The 16866-nt window shown below is 42.9% G+C and overlaps 1 protein-coding gene across 1 annotated transcript in view; it reads left to right on the top strand.

Annotated features, from left to right (window-relative positions):
* The window catches only part of CSMD3 (CUB and Sushi multiple domains 3), a 2093798-nt gene that overhangs the window by 826053 nt on the left and 1250879 nt on the right, over positions 1-16866 (top strand). The window contains exon 6 of the mRNA XM_069731799.1: positions 8530-8642. Coding sequence (XP_069587900.1) covers positions 8530-8642 — 113 coding nt within the window. The remainder of the gene's footprint in view (positions 1-8529; positions 8643-16866) is intronic.

Raw genomic sequence — 16866 nt, 5'->3', positions numbered from 1 at the left:
TTCATTTGTGGATCAGCTCTCGGCAAGAGTACAAAAGATTCAAGACACTATTGATCAGAAATCTATGTTAGAACAAAGAATTCCTATTCCTGATTTGTTTTTTGGAGATAGAACTAAGTTTCTGAGTTTCAAAAATAATTGTAAGCTATTTCTGGCCTTGAAACCTCGCTCCTCTGGTGATCCAGTTCAACAGGTTTTGATTATTATTTCTTTTTTGCGCGGCAACCCTCAGGACTGGGCATTTTCTTTTGCGCCAGGAGATCCTGCATTAAGTAATATCGATGCATTTTTCCTGGCGCTCGGATTGCTGTACGATGAGCCTAATTCAGTGGATCAGGCAGAAAAGAATTTGCTGGCTCTTTGTCAGGGTCAGGATAAGATAGAGGTATATTGTCAGAAATTTAGAAAGTGGTCAGTGCTCACTCAATGGAATGAATCTGCGCTGGCAGCTATGTTCAGAAAGGGTCTCTCTGAAGCCCTTAAGGATGTCATGGTGGGATTTCCTATGCCTGCTGGTTTGAATGAGTCTATGTCTTTGGCCATTCAGATCGGTCGACGCTTGCGTGAGCGTAAATCTGTGCACCATTTGGCGGTATTACCTGAGCTTAAACCTGAGCCTATGCAGTGCGATAGGACTTTGACCAGAGTTAAACGGCAAGAACACAGACGTCTGAATGGGCTGTGTTTCTACTGTGGTGATTCCACTCATGCTATCTCTGATTGTCCTAAGCGCACTAAGCGGTTCGCTAGGTCTGCCACCATTGGTACGGTACAGTCAAAATTTCTTCTGTCCGTTACCTTGATCTGCTCTTTGTCATCGTATTCTGTCATGGCATTTGTGGATTCAGGCGCTGCCCTGAATTTGATGGACTTGGAGTATGCTAAGCGTTGTGGGTTTCTCTTGGAGCCCTTGCAGTGTCCTATTCCATTGAGGGGAATTGATGCCACGCCTTTGGCCCAGAATAAGCCTCAATACTGGACCCAGCTGACCATGTGCATGGCTCCTGCACATCAGGAGGTTATTCGCTTTCTGGTGTTGCATAATCTGCATGATGTGGTCGTGTTAGGGTTGCCATGGCTACAAGCCCATAATCCAGTATTAGATTGGAAATCCATGTCAGTGTCCAGCTGGGGTTGTCAGGGGGTACATGGTGATGTTCCATTTCTGTCAATTTCGTCATCCACCCTTTCTGAGGTTCCAGAGTTCTTGTCTGATTACCGGGATGTATTTGATGAGCCCAAGTCCGATGCCCTACCTCCGCATAGGGATTGTGATTGTGCTATCAATTTGATTCCTGGTAGTAAATTCCCAAAAGGTCGACTGTTTAATTTATCCGTGCCTGAGCACGCCGCTATGCGCAGTTATGTGAAGGAATCCCTGGAGAAGGGGCATATTCGCCCGTCATCGTCACCATTAGGAGCAGGGTTCTTTTTTGTAGCCAAGAAGGATGGTTCGCTGAGACCTTGTATAGATTACCGACTTCTAAATAAGATCACGGTTAAATTTCAGTACCCCTTGCCATTGTTATCTGATTTGTTTGCTCGGATTAAGGGGGCTAGTTGGTTCACCAAGATAGATCTTCGTGGTGCGTATAATCTGGTGCGAATCAGGCGAGGCGATGAATGGAAAACTGCATTTAATACGCCCGAGGGTCATTTTGAGTATCTAGTGATGCCATTCGGACTTGCCAATGCTCCATCAGTGTTTCAGTCCTTTATGCATGACATCTTCCGAGAGTACCTGGATAAATTCCTGATTGTGTACTTGGATGACATTTTGATCTTCTCGGATGACTGGGAGTCTCATGTGAAGCAGGTCAGAACGGTTTTTCAGGTCCTGCGTGCTAATTCTTTGTTTGTGAAGGGATCAAAGTGTCTCTTTGGTGTGCAGAAGGTTTCATTTTTGGGGTTCATCTTTTCCCCTTCTACTGTCGAGATGGATCCTGTTAAGGTCCAAGCCATCCATGATTGGACTCAGCCGACATCTCTGAAAAGTCTGCAAAAGTTCCTGGGCTTTGCTAATTTTTATCGTCGCTTCATCTGCAATTTTTCTAGTATTGCCAAACCATTGACCGATTTGACCAAGAAGGGTGCTGATGTGGTCAATTGGTCTTCTGCTGCTGTGGAAGCTTTTCAAGAGTTGAAGCGTCGTTTTTCTTCTGCCCCTGTGTTGTGTCAACCAGATGTTTCTCTTCCGTTCCAGGTCGAGGTTGATGCTTCTGAGATTGGAGCAGGGGCTGTTTTGTCGCAGAGAGGTTCTGATTGCTCAGTGATGAAACCATGCGCTTTTTTTTCCAGGAAGTTTTCGCCTGCTGAGCGAAATTATGATGTGGGCAACTGAGAGTTGCTGGCCATGAAGTGGGCATTCGAGGAGTGGCGTCATTGGCTTGAAGGAGCTAAGCATCGCGTGGTGGTATTGACTGATCATAAGAACTTGACTTATCTCGAGTCTGCTAAGCGTTTGAATCCTAGACAGGCTCGTTGGTCGCTGTTTTTTGCCCATTTTGACTTTGTGATTTCGTACCTTCCGGGCTCTAAAAATGTGAAGGCGGATGCTCTGTCTAGGAGTTTTGTGCCCGACTCTCCGGGTTTGTCTGAGCCGGCAGGTATCCTCAAGGAAGGAGTGATTGTGTCTGCCATCTCCCCTGATTTGCGGCGGGTGCTGCAAAAATTTCAGGCTAATAAACCTGATCGTTGTCCAGCGGAGAGACTGTTTGTCCCTGATGGGTGGACCAATAAAGTTATCTCTGAGGTTCATTGTTCGGTGTTGGCTGGTCATCCTGGAATCTTTGGTACCAGAGAGTTAGTGGCTAGATCCTTTTGGTGGCCGTCTCTGTCGCGGGATGTGCGTACTTTTGTGCAGTCCTGTGGGATTTGTGCTCGGGCTAAGCCCTGCTGTTCTCGTGCCAGTGGGTTGCTTTTGCCCTTGCCGGTCCCGAAGAGGCCTTGGACACATATCTCTATGGATTTTATTTCAGATCTTCCCGTTTCTCAAAAGATGTCAGTCATTTGGGTGGTCTGTGATCGCTTTTCTAAGATGGTCCATCTGGTAACCTTGTCTAAATTGCCTTCCTCCTCTGATTTGGTGCCATTGTTCTTCCAGCATGTGGTTCGTTTACATGGCATTCCGGAGAATATCGTTTCTGACAGAGGTTCCCAGTTTGTTTCGAGGTTTTGGCGAGCCTTTTGTGGTAGGATGGGCATTGACTTGTCTTTTTCCTCGGCTTTCCATCCTCAGACTAATGGCCAGACCGAACGAACCAATCAGACCTTGGAAACATATCTGAGATGCTTTGTTTCTGCCGATCAGGATGACTGGGTGTCCTTTTTGCCTTTGGCTGAGTTCGCCCTTAATAATCGGGCCAGCTCGGCTACCTTGGTTTCGCCATTTTTCTGCAATTCTGGGTTCCATCCTCGTTTCTCTTCAGGACAGGTTGAGTCTTCGGACTGTCCTGGTGTGGATACTGTGGTGGACAGGTTGCAGCAGATTTGGACTCATGTAGTGGACAATTTGACCTTGTACCAGGAGAAGGCTCAACGTTTCGCTAATCGCAGACGCCGTGTGGGTCCCCGACTTCGTGTTGGGGATCTGGTTTGGTTATCTTCTCGTCATATTCCTATGAAGGTTTCCTCTCCTTAGTTTAAACCTCGTTTCATTGGTCCGTATAGGATTTCTGAGGTTCTTAATCCTGTGTCTTTTCGTCTGACCCTCCCAGATTCTTTTTCCATACATAACGTATTCCATAGGTCATGGTTGCGGAGATACGTGGCACCTATGGTTCCATCTGTTGACCCTCCTGCCCTGGTTTTGGTGGAGGGGGAATTGGAGTATATTGTGGAGAAGATTTTGGATTCTCGTGTTTCAAGACGGAAACTCCAGTATCTGGTTAAATGGAAGGGTTATGCTCAGGAAGATAATTCCTGGGTTTTTGCCTCTGATGTCCATGCTCCCGATCTTGTTCGTGCCTTTCATGTGGCTCATCCTGGTCGGCCTGGGGGCTCCGGTGAGGGTTCGGTGACCCCTCCTCAAGGGGGGGGTACTGTTGTGAATTCTGTGGCAGAGCTCCCTCCTGTGGTCACAAGTGGTACTTCGGCTGATTCTCTCTGGGAGCTTCCGTTTGTGGAGGAAAGTGGTACTGCGGCTTCTGAGTTTCCTCCCTCAGGTGATCTGGTGAGGTCGTTAGGTGCTTCTCTACTTAACTCCACCTAATGCTTTGATCCTGGCTTCCTGCCAATGTTCCAGTGTTGGACTTGTTTTTCCCTGGATCATTCCTGTGGCCTGCTGCTCTGCATAGCTAAGTTCTTTGCTATTTGTTTGCTATTTTTTCTGTCCAGCTTGTCTAATTTGTTGCTGGAAGCTCTGGGACGCAAAGGGTGTACCTCCGTGCCGTTAGTTCGGTATGGAGGGTCTTTTTGCCCCCTTTGCGTGGTTTTCTTTAGGGTTTTGTGTAGACCGCAAAGTTATCTTTCCTATCCTCGCTCTGTTAAGAAAGTCGGGCCTCACTTTGCTGAATCTATTTCATCTCTACGTTTGTCTTTTCATCTTAACTCACAGTCATTATATGTGGGGGGCTGCCTTTTCCTTTGGGGTATTTCTCTGAGGCAAGGTAGGCTTATTTTCTATCTTCAGGCTAATTAGTTTCTCAGGCTGTGCCGAGTTGCATAGGCAGAGTTAGGCGCAATCCACGGCTGCCTCTAGTGTTGTTTGGAGAGGATTAGGGATTGCGGTCTGCAGAGTTCCCACGTCTCAGAGCTCTAGAGTTCTATGATTTTGGGTTATTGTCAGATCACTGTATGTGCTCTGACCGCTATGTCCATTGTGGTACTGAATTGCCTCTCATAACAGGAGGTGGATGCCTCATTCGTTGGTGCTGGAGCAGTTGTCTTCCAAAAGGATGCTCAAGGTCGGAAGCATCCTTGCTTCTTCTTCTCTAAGACCTTTTCACCAGCGGAGAGGAATTATTCCTTCGGGGACAGGGAGTTGCTAGCTATGAAGTTGGCTTTCACATTATGGAGACATCTTCTGGAAGGAGCTCGCTTTCCCTTCCAGGTGTTCACAGACCACAAGAACTTGGTGTATTTACAGACATCCCAGTGGCTAAATTCTCGTCAGGCTAGATGGTCCCTGTTCTTCTCCCGGTTCCATTTCACCCTCCATTTTCTTTCTGGGGAGAAGAACGTTCGTGCCGACGCTCTCTCTCGCTCTGTAGTGTCATCAGAGGAGGAGGAGCCTCGGCTTATTGTCCCTTCAGAGAGCCTGAGAACAGTGGCTCTGCTTTTGCTAGAGTCTGTGCCCCCAGGCAAGACTTTCATTCCACCCAATTTGCAACCGGAGGTTCTCTCTTGGGCTCACTCGTCCATGGTGGTTGGACACTTTGAGACCAAGAGGACATCTGAGCTCTTGGCGAGGACGTACTGGTGGCCGCATATGGCTTGTGACGTCGCAGACTATGTTCGAGCTTGTGTCTCCTGCGCCAAGAACAAGTCTCCTCGGCAACGGCCAGTTGGGTTGCTTTACCCCATGCCGGTGGCAGACAGGCCCTGGGAGATGGTCGGGATGGACTTTCTGGTTGGGCTTACCCAAGTCTCATAGCTGCAACATTATCTGTGTGATCACTGACCATTTTTCCAAAATGGTGCTCTTGGTGCCTCTTCCACAGCTACCTTCTGCACGGGCACTGGCTTCACTGTTCATCAAACATATCTTTCGCCTACATGGTACGCCGGACAAAATTGTTAGTGACCGGGGTCCCTAGTTTGCGTCTCGATTCTGGAGAGAGCTTTGTCGTCTACTCAGTATTGAGTTGAATCTCTCTTCGGCATATCACCCCGAGACTAATGGGTTGGTAGAGAGGGCCAACCTTACCGTGGTCACATATTTACCACATTGTGTTTCTGCCAGGCAGGATAACTGGGCATCCTTGCTACCATGGACAGAGTTTGCGCTTAACAACGCCATAGCTGACTCCACCAGTCAGACTCCTTTCCTCCTAAATTATGGCCAGCATTTGCGTGTCCCTGTGCGGATGCCCGTGTCTTCCGCTGACTCCAGGGTGGCAGACTGGGCTGTGGAGGCTCAGTACATTTGAGACCGCACTCAGGATGCCATTCGGGCCTCCAAGGAGAGAATGAGGTCCTCCACCGATGCTTATCGGCACCCCGCTCCGACCTTTGCTCCTGGCACCTTAGTCTGGCTCTCCGCCCGTGACATCAGGCTGCGTATTGAGTCCACTAAGTGTTTTGAGCACCTTGAGGGGTGCAGTTTTTAGAATGGTGTCACACTTGGTTATTTTCTATCATATAGACCCCTTACAATGACTTCAAATGTGATGAGTTCCCCCCCCAAAAAAATGGTGTTGTAAAAATGAGAAATTTAACCCTTATAACTCCCTAACAAAAAAAAATGCTGGTTCCAAAATTGTGCTGATGTAAAGTAGACATGTGGGAAATGTAACTTATTAAGTATGTTGTGCGACATATCTCTGTGATTTAAGGGCGCAAAAAGTCAAAGTTGGAAAATTGCTACATTTTCAAATCTTTTGCCAAATTTCCATTTTTTCACAAATAAATGCAGGTAATTTCAAAGAAATTTTACCACTATCATGAAGCCCAATATGTCACGACATAACATTGTCAGAATCACTGGGATCCGTTGAAGTGTTCCAGAGTTATAATCTCATAAAGGGACAGTGGTCAGAATTGTAAAAATTGGCCCAGTCATTAAAGTGCAAACCACCCTTTGAGGCTTAAGGGGTTAAAGATGCTAGACATGAAGGTGTTGAATAACTGACACTGTAATAGTCAATAAAAGTGACACTTTGCACTAAATTCAGAGAAAGCGTTTGATATTAGATTAGTTGTCTTAAGCTATATAAACTTTATTGTTTCATTAGTTTATTGCGAGAACTGAAAGTTTGTAATTTTGCTAATAAACCAAATTTGTAATGGGGTTGAGTAATTTTGATTGTAACTCCAATACAAAATCAGAATCTCCAGTTTCATATATCCTTATAAGGGTTGTTGCACTCAATCAGGAAACAGCAATAGGCTAGTTTGCTACATTAAAGGCCTGCCATAGAGGTCTAGTGGTTAACATTACTCCTTCAAGAAAACACCAACTTTGTGTAGGGAGACCTAAAGGCTATGCAATACTCATTGGAAAAAGAAGTATGCAAAGATGCTCCTCCCAGAGGAACAGAACAATTTTTTTTAATGCCACCTAATGGAAGTAGCAATTTTGTAAAGCTTTTTCACATTACGAAGGACTTACTATATTCTAAATCAGATTGAACAGCTTTTGAAAGAGTCAATATGGACTTATAGGATTACTCTTGTAAATATAGGCAACACTGTCCTTATTCAATTACAGAAAAATGAATATATTAAAAATTATAAGGAACTGAAATATAAATTTCTCAGGTGTGTTAACTAATCTGTTTTCAAGGATTTCATTAAGAACTCGGAAAATAGCGGTCCGTCATGCGGAGAAAACGTTCAGAGGAATGTTTTTTCTGCACGTCAGAAAATCGGTCAGCAATGCATCCTGCGTTGCCTGTCGTCAGCTACAATGGAAGCCTATGGACGCAGGATCCATCGCTGACCGTCACACACAGGAATCCAGTGACATATCATGCTTTTCCTCTCTGAGCATGCCCGGAATGATTTTCAAATCCGGGAAAAAGTCTCTCTCTCTCTAGTCCCCAGACATTTAATTCCTGGAAATTTCTCCATTCAAATTGTGAATGCCGCATCCGTCATTACACTGAATGCGTCACACCCATTTTTTCGCTATTTTCGTGACGTCCATCGATACGTCATTTTGCTGCATAACGACGTACAGCAGAAGATGCAAGTGTAGCCTAATACACTTGCTTTTCCGACAACTACTTTGTCATCACTTAGAAACCTGCATAGCATTACCTTTTCCTGACAAAGCATAACATAATCATATTTGTTTGTTTTTTTCCAGGGATATATTAAGTCAAAGAGAAAAGTGGGGAGGAACACATATTTATAAGAAAGTTTTGGAACTTTTCATAGTCATTCATATATATATTTACATAAAATAACTATCCTGTAACCAATTTAATACTCTGGATTAAGAGAGAAAAAAGTGTAAAGGAAATATTTGTTCCTTCTCTATGGTTTAGATCGACTCCTAGTTTAGGCTTTTAAATTCTGATACAAGGTATTGACTCAAATATGATCATGTGAAAGTGGCCTAAGGTTTTTTTTTACATGGGAGTAATGTACCGTGTATATTTCATAACTAACGAGGATCATCAGCTTTCATTCCTAGATGCTGAGTAATGATAGCTTGTTGTAAGGTTAGCTAAATTCTTTCATTTAGTGCACATAATGTTATCTGTCCAAATTTGACCAGAATTTAAAGTCTTCGGAATGCATTTTTTCTTATACAATTCACAGGACAATTTTCTTCTATGTTATCTGCTATGTTTTTTTTCCATGTTGCATGTGATTGGATTGTAGTAAAACACGCACGATTAAGATTGTTATTACTTTATTCAGGTTATCTGGCATGAATGTACCACCACCAGTAGTCAGCAACAAGCACTGGTTAAGGATTCATTTTGTTACTGATGGTAACCATCGTTACAGAGGATTCAGTGCTCAGTATCAAGGTATGTAGTAAAATTATTGAATCTATTTATTAATTAGATTAAGTAAATTAATATCTTTAAATTCCATTTTTTGTGGTTTTGTTTCCATCACATTTACTTTTTTTTAGAATAGCATTCTTATTTTTCAAGTAACAGAATGACTGGTATCCAGCTTTGCTTTTGTCCTAGTCCATGTGAATAATTGTCATCAGTATTGCTATTATTATTATCATCATCATTATTATTATTATAGGATATGTTTATTCTTAAATGGTAGTCATATTAATCCCTTCCATACAAGTAACTTACATGTACGTCACACTCCAGTTTCAAGTGTATAGCGCGGGTTTATGAGCTTAGCCCGCACCACATCTGGCAGATGCCAGCTGTGATACACAGTTAGCATTTACATGTAATTGCAACACAGTGATATTACAGTATATAGAATAAGAAGTCACAGACTGAGACTTAGAAAAGTTTTAAACATTTTGTAAAAATAAAAATGAAAAAAAAAATTAATTTCTCCCCTCGTTCCATGTTAAAAATAAAGATATTTTAAAAAATCAACAAATCCTGTATTTCTTCATTTTTAAATGCCCGAACTAACAAATTACAAAATGATTAACCCACCCAAATTAAAATGCCAGAATTAATTTTTCTACTGCACCGCCCACTAAAAATGCAATAAAAGTTAACAAAACATTGTATGTATCCCATAAGGGGTTGAATAGATTTTTTAAAATACTTATTATTTTTTACAATTACTAGGGATGCATACACAGGTTTTCCACGATAATCTGAAAGAAATTGCAGCATACTATATTGGGCTCCCTATTGCAAAGGTATTGACCCCCTGAATAACTTTTATAATATGCCATACGTTTACACTGTGTGGCAGCTCGGTGTGTCTATATTTCCAAACTAAAGAGCGGTGGTAACCAATTATATGAAGTCTTACAATTCTTTAAAAAGCTATTTTTAATTTTATTTTATTACTACATGAAACAGGATGAATACAAAGAAGGAACCAGTACAATTCTGCTGATCAATTCTGATATGTAAATTATTGTTGTTGTTGCTTTAAAGGAATTAAATGCTTTAGAGGATATATTAAGAAAAATACTTTTTTATATTAAGCTACATTAATTGTTATATATTTTAGGTTTTACAAAAATGGGAAAAAATAACTTACTTGTGGCATTAGAATATACAGTAGACTTTGTCTTTACAGAAAATCATTTCAAAATAATATTTATAGGGCATATTAAACTGATCATGCACAAATAGCAATGAATTATAGTGATATAATAAAATAATTTGCTAAATGTATCAAAAAACAAGAAAAAAGTACAATATCTACCAATATGTTTCATTAACCATGGGTTACTGCTTTTCGAAAATCATCTTTCATGTGGCTTGTTACTCAATGGTGTTATGCAATATGATTAGAAATGTAGTTACTAAGTTCCGTAGTTAATACCATTATATTATGAACAGTTTTATAGCCAGATATATTGTCATTATTTGAAAAGCACTCATGCACTAACTGAATACCTAGATCACCTCATAATTAGTGATGAGCAAGTGTACTCGTTGCTCGGGTGACCTCCGAGTACTTATGACTGCTCGGAGATTTCGTTTTCATCGCGGCAGCTGAAAGCTGAATGATTTACAGCTACTAGCCAGGCTGAGTACATGTAGGGGTTGCCTGGTTGCTAGTGAATCCCCACATGTAATCAAGCTGGCTAGTAGCTGTAAATCATTCAGCTGCCACGATGAAAACTAAGGCCGGCGTCACACTAGGCGTATGAAAATACGGTCCATTTTTTTATGTCCATAATATGCAGAAATGTTCCCAAAATAGTGATCCGTATGTCATCCGTAGGCTGGGTGTGGCAGCATATTTTGCGCATGTCATCCTCCGTATGTAATCCATATGGCATCCGTACAGCGAGATTTTCTCGACGGCTGGCAAAACAGACATACAATGGATCCATGAGCTCAAATATTCGTTAAAACATATATACTGTATAAATATATATATATGTCAGTGAGACACATATATATATGTATATTTCACGCAGCGCTAGATAGCAGAAAAGCCGGTAATTCAATTGCCGGCTTTTGCTATCTCCTTCCCAAACCAGACAGGATATGAGACGTGGTTTACATACAGTAAACCATTTCATATCCCATATTATTTTCCATATTCCTCACTACTAATGTTAGAAGTGTATGTGTGCAAAATTTGGGGACTCTAGCTGTTAAAAAAAGGATTAAATAGCGGAAAAAACTATCGTGGGCTCCCATGCAATCTTCTCCGCCAGAATGGTAAAGCCAGTGACTGAGGGCAGATAGTAATAGCCTGGAGAGGGTCCACGGTTATTTTTATTGGCTAAAAACATCTGCCCCAGCCACCCCAGAAAAGGCACATCTGTAAGATGTGCCTATTCTGGCACTTGGCTTCTCTCTTCCCACTCCTATGTAGCAGTGGGATATAGGGTAATAAAGGGTTAATGTCACCTTGCTATTGTAAGGTGACATTAAGCCAGGTTAATAATGGAGAGGTGTCAATAAGACACCTATCCATTATTAATCCAAGAATAGTAAATGGGTAATAAAACACACACATTAGGAATAAAGTATTTAATTGAAATAAAGACACAGGTTGTTGTAATAGTTTATTATACTCTCAATCCAATTGAAGACCCTTGTCACCTGAAACAAAGTTAAAATAAAAAATCAACAATATCCCATACCTTCCGTTGTTCAGTCTTGTCCCACGCTGTAAATCCATCTGAAGGGGTTAAATAATTTTACAAGCAGGAGCCTGCTAATGCAGCTATTGCTCCTGCCTTTAAAAATTGGGGAATGAATGGAATGCAGGGGAACGTGGCTACCTAGACTTGCGGTGCTGCGCCCCCTGCTGGTATAACCTCAGATGAACTCAAGCATGGGAATTTTTCTGAATATTTTCTCACGCTCGAGTTCATCTGAGGTTATGCCAGCAGGGGACGCAGCACCGCAAGTCTAGGTAGCTACGTTCCCCTGCTTTCCATTCATTCCCCATTTTTTACAGGCAGGGGAGGCTGCATTAGCAGGCTCCTGCTTGTAAAATTATTTAACCCCTTCAGATGGATTTACAGCCTGGGACAAGACTGAACAACGGAAGGTATGGGATATTGTTGATTTTTTATTTTAACTTTGTTTCAGGTGACAAGGGTCTTCAATTGGATTGAGAGCATAATAAACTATTACAATACTTTGTGTTTTTATTTTAATAAAATACTTTATTCCTAATGTGTGTGTGTTTTAGTAACCATTTACTACTATTGGATTAATAATGGATAGGCGTCTTATTGACACCTCATCATAATTAACCTGGCTTAATGTCACCTTACAATAGCAAGGTGACATTAACCTTTTATTACCCCATATCGCACTGCTACACGGGAGAGGGAAGAGAGTGGCCAAGTGCCAGAATAGGCGCATCTTACAGATGTGCCTTTTATGGGGTGGCAAGGGGCAGATGTTTTTAGCCACAGGGGGCCAATAACCATGGTCCCTCTCTAGGCTATTAATATCTGCCCTCAGTCACTGGCTTTACCATTCTGGCGGAGAAAATTGCACGGGAGCCCACGCCAGTTTTTTCCGTGATTTAACCCATTATTTTAACAGCTAGAGTCCCCAAATTTTGCACATACAGACTACTAACATTAGTAGTGAGGAATATGCAAAAAAAAAGGTATATGAAAAGGTTTACTGTATGTAAACCATGTCTCATATCATGTCGGGTTTGGGAAGGAGATAGCAAAAGCCGGCAATTGAATTACCGGCTTTTCTGCTATCTAGCGCTGTATGAAATATAAATAATAATAATAATAATAATAATAATAATAATTTTATTTATATAGCGCCAACATATTCCGCAGCGCTTTACAAATTATAGAGGGGACTTGTACAGACAATAAACATTACAGCATAACAGAAATACAGTTCAAAACAGATACCAGGAGGAGTGAGGGCCCTGCTCGCAAGCTTACAAACTATGGGGAAAAGGGGAGACACGAGAGGTGGATGGTAACAATTGCTTTAGTTATTCGGACCAGCTATAGTGTAAGGCTCAGGTGTTCATGTAAAGCTGCATGAACCAGTTACCTGCCTAAGTATGTAGCAGTACAGACACAGAGGGCTAATACTGCATAAAGTGTATGAGAACATGATGCGAGGAACCTTTTTTTTTTTTTTTTTTTTTTATTATAAATAGGCCACACAGGGATCGTTAGGTTAATGCATTGAGGCGGTAGGCCAGTCTGAACAAATGAGTTTTTAGGGCACGCTTAAAACTGTGGGGATTGGGGATTAATCGTATTAACCTAGGTAGTGCATTCCAAAGAATCGGCGCAGCACGTGTAAAGTCTTGGAGACGGGAGTGGGAGGTTCTGATTATTGAGGATGCTAACCTGAGGTCATTAGCGGAGCGGAGGGCACGGGTAGGGTGGTAGACTGATACCAGGGAGGAGATGTAGGGTGGTGCTGAGCCATGGAGTGCTTTGTGGATGAGGGTAGTAGTTTTGTACTGGATTCTGGAGTGGATGGGTAGCCAGTGTAATGACTGGCACAGGGTAGAGGCATCGGTGTAACGGTTGGTGAGGAAAATGATCCTGGCTGCAGCATTCAGGACAGATTGGAGCGGGGAGAGTTTTGCAAGAGGGAGACCGATTAGTAGAGAGTTACAATAGTCCAGACGAGAATGAATAAGTGAAACAGTCAGAGTTTTTGCAGAGTCGAAATTAAGAAAAGGGCGAATTCTAGAAATGTTTTTGAGATGCAGGTAAGAAGAGCGAGCCAGTGATCGGATGTAGGGGGTGAATGAAAGGTCAGAATCAAGGATGACCCCAAGGCAGCGGGCATGTTGCTTTGGAGTAATGGTGGAACCGCACACGGAGATGGCAATGTCAGGCAAAGGTAGGTTAGTAGAGGGAGAGAACACGAGGAGTTCAGTTTTTGACAGGTTTAGTTTCAGATAGAGGGAGGACATGATGTTAGAGACAGCGGTAAGACAATCACTGGTGTTTTCTAAAAAGGTCGGTGTGATATCGGGAGCAGAAGTGTATAATTGGGTGTCGTCAGCATAGAGATGGTACTGGAAACCAAATCTACTGATTGTTTGTCCAATAGGGGCAGTATACAACGAGAAGAGTAGGGGGCCTAGGACTGATCCTTGAGGAACCCCAACAGTAAGGGGAAGGTGAGAGGAGGAGGAACCAGCAAAACATACAGTGAAGGATCGGTCAGAGAGATAGGAGGAGAACCAGGAGAGAACGGTGTCCTTGAGGCCGATGGAGCGGAGCATAGTGAGGAGGAGCTGATGATCCACAGTGTCAAATGCTGCAGAGAGATCCAAGAGAATTAGCATGGAGTAGTGACCATTAGATTTAGCTGTTAGTAGGTCATTAGAGACTTTAATGAGGGCAGTTTCAGTAGAGTGTAAAGAGCGGAAGCCAGATTGAAGAGGGTCGAGAAGAGAGTTATCTGAGAGATAGCGGGTAAGACGGGAGTGGACCAGGCGTTCGAGGAGTTTAGAGATGAAGGGAAGATTAGAGACAGGTCTATAATTAGCGGCACAGTTTTGATCGAGGGATGGTTTTTTAAGTAATGGATGTATGATGGCATGCTTAAATGAGGAGGGAAAAATACCGGAAGTGAGGGAAAGGTTGAATATTTTTGTTAGGTGAGAGGTGATAGCCGGGGAAAGGGACTGGAGGAGATGTGACGGAATGGGGTCACTGGTGCAAGTGGTCGGGCGCGAAGATGCAAGGAGCCTGCTTACTTCTTCTTCTGTAACTGCTTCAAAGTCAGAGAGTGAACTAGATGCAGTGGGGGAGGGAGGACAGTGCATGGTATGAAGAGATTGGGAGATTATTTCCTGTCGAATGTGGTCAATTTTTTCTTTGAAGTAATTGGCCAGATCGTCAGCACGGAGATCCGTGGTTGGGGCCTGCTCTCTTGGGTTGAGTAGGGACTGGAACGTGTCAAAGAGACGTTTAGGGTTATTGGACAGGGATGTGATGAGGGTGTTGAAGTAGGTTTGTTTGGAGAGGTGAAGGGCAGAATTGTATGTCTTTAGCATGAACTTATAATGGATGAAATCTTCGGGTAGGTTAGATTTTCTCCACAGACGTTCTGCGCACCTGGAGCACCGCTGCAGGAAACGTGTTTGCAGCATGTGCCACGGTTGTTGCCGTCTGTGCCGAGTTGTTTTATGTATAGGAGGAGCAGCTTCATCCAGAGCACTTTGCAGGGTTTCATTGTAATGCTTCAATGCAGAATCAGGACATGAGATGGAGGAAATAGGGGCCAATGAGGACTGCAAGTTCATCATAAGTTTCTGGGTGTTAATGGCCTGTATGTTTCTATAGGTGTGGAAAGTGGGGGTGACCTGAGCGGGATGGCAGTTCTTGATAGAGAATGAAAGAAGGTTGTGGTCAGAGAGCGGGAGAGGGGAGTTTGTGAAGTCATCCACTGAGCAAAGTCGGGAGAAGACCAAGTCAAGGGAGTTTCCATCTTCATGTGTTGGAGAGTTAGTATGCTGCGAGAGGCCAAAAGAGGAGGATAGAGATAAAAGGTGAGAAGCAGATGGGGAGAGGGGAGAGGCAATGGGGATGTTGAAATCACCCATGATAAGGGTGGGGGTGTCACAGGAGAGAAAGTGTGGAAGCCAGGTGGCAAAGTGATCCAGGAACTGATGAGAGGGGCCGGGAGGACGATACACCACCGCCACTCGCATGGAGAAGGGGACGTAGAGTCTGACCACATGGACCTCAAAGGAAGGGAAGACAAGTGAGGGTACTTGGGGGATAACTTGGAAAGTACATTTGGGTGAAAGGAGCAGACCAACGCCTCCACCTGCTCTGTTGTCTGATCTTGGGGTATGAGAAAAGTGTAGTCCACCATATGAAAGAGCAGCAGCAGCGGTGGTGTCTGACTGCTGGATCCAGGTTTCAGTAAGAGCCAGGAGATTAAGAGAATTAGAAAGGAAGAAGTCATGAATGAAGGAGAGTTTATTACACACAGAGCGAGAATTCCAAAGGGCACAATTGAAAGAGACAGCAGGCATGCAGGGAATATTAATAAGGTTAGAGGGGTTTCTGGGTGTAGCAATTGGGAGGTTTGACTGGCTATAACATGGGGGGCCGGGGTTTGGAGATATGTCTCCAGCGACTAGGAGAAGGAGGATCGAAAGAGTGAGCAGATGGTTAAGTGATTTGTGAGAGCGTCTCTTGTGTTGGATGTTGTGACTGAATGGATCTGTGCTGTTAAGCAATGTGAATAGAGCATGAGTGCTATACATAGGAGAGACAAGGACAGAGGGGCCGATATGGATGGAGTGTAGAGAGTTAATGCAAGGGCGGTGAATGTGAGTGAATGCAGCAGCCAGAATATAGATTATACAAATAAATATGGTGAGTATTTGTGCTGTTTCAAGTGAATATGGATTAGATTTAGTTTTTCTTACCTGTCTCCTGCCCTGTCTAACTGCCATGTTATAACTGCCGAGTACTTAGAAAAAAAAGTACTTTGAATAAAAAATACACGAATAACAGTGCACGAATGCACCCCTGCACGAATGCATCCCCAAGCTACATCTACATTTATAGAAGGCTAGCCCTTAGATCTCTTTTTTTTTTTTTTTTTTTTTTTTGTGTTAAAGCTCGTTAGCAATCAATCTAACTCAGTTGAGACAACAGGACATATAAATACATATAAAGTCATATAAAGATATATAAATACATATATATATATATATATATATATATATATATATCTGTGTGTCTCACTGACTATGTGTAGACATTTATTATAGCTATTCTATTCTAACCTGTCAGTGTGATTTTACTGTACACTGCACTGAATTACCGGCATTTCAATATAACACCGCTGCGTATTTCTCGCAAGTCACACTGTTGGTCCTTGTGTAATCCGTATTTTTTTCACCCCATTGACTTTCCTTGGCATATTTTTTGCACAATATGCTGACAAACGTAGCATACTGCGATTTTCTACGGCCGTACTATACCGTATAATACGGATGCGTAAAATAGGGCAGATAGGAGCTGCCCCATAGAAAATCATTGGTCCGTGTGCAATGCGTATTTTCTGCGCCTGTCATACGTCCGTAAAACTCGCTAGTGTGACATCGGCCTAAATCTCCGAGCAGTTACAAATACTCGGAGGTCACCCG

The sequence above is a fragment of the Ranitomeya imitator genome, chromosome 6, assembly GCF_032444005.1.
Source record: "Ranitomeya imitator isolate aRanImi1 chromosome 6, aRanImi1.pri, whole genome shotgun sequence".
Lineage (NCBI taxonomy): Eukaryota > Metazoa > Chordata > Amphibia > Anura > Dendrobatidae > Ranitomeya > Ranitomeya imitator.
Note: the sequence above shows the minus strand (reverse complement) of the source record. Positions and strands in the feature narration are given on the sequence as shown.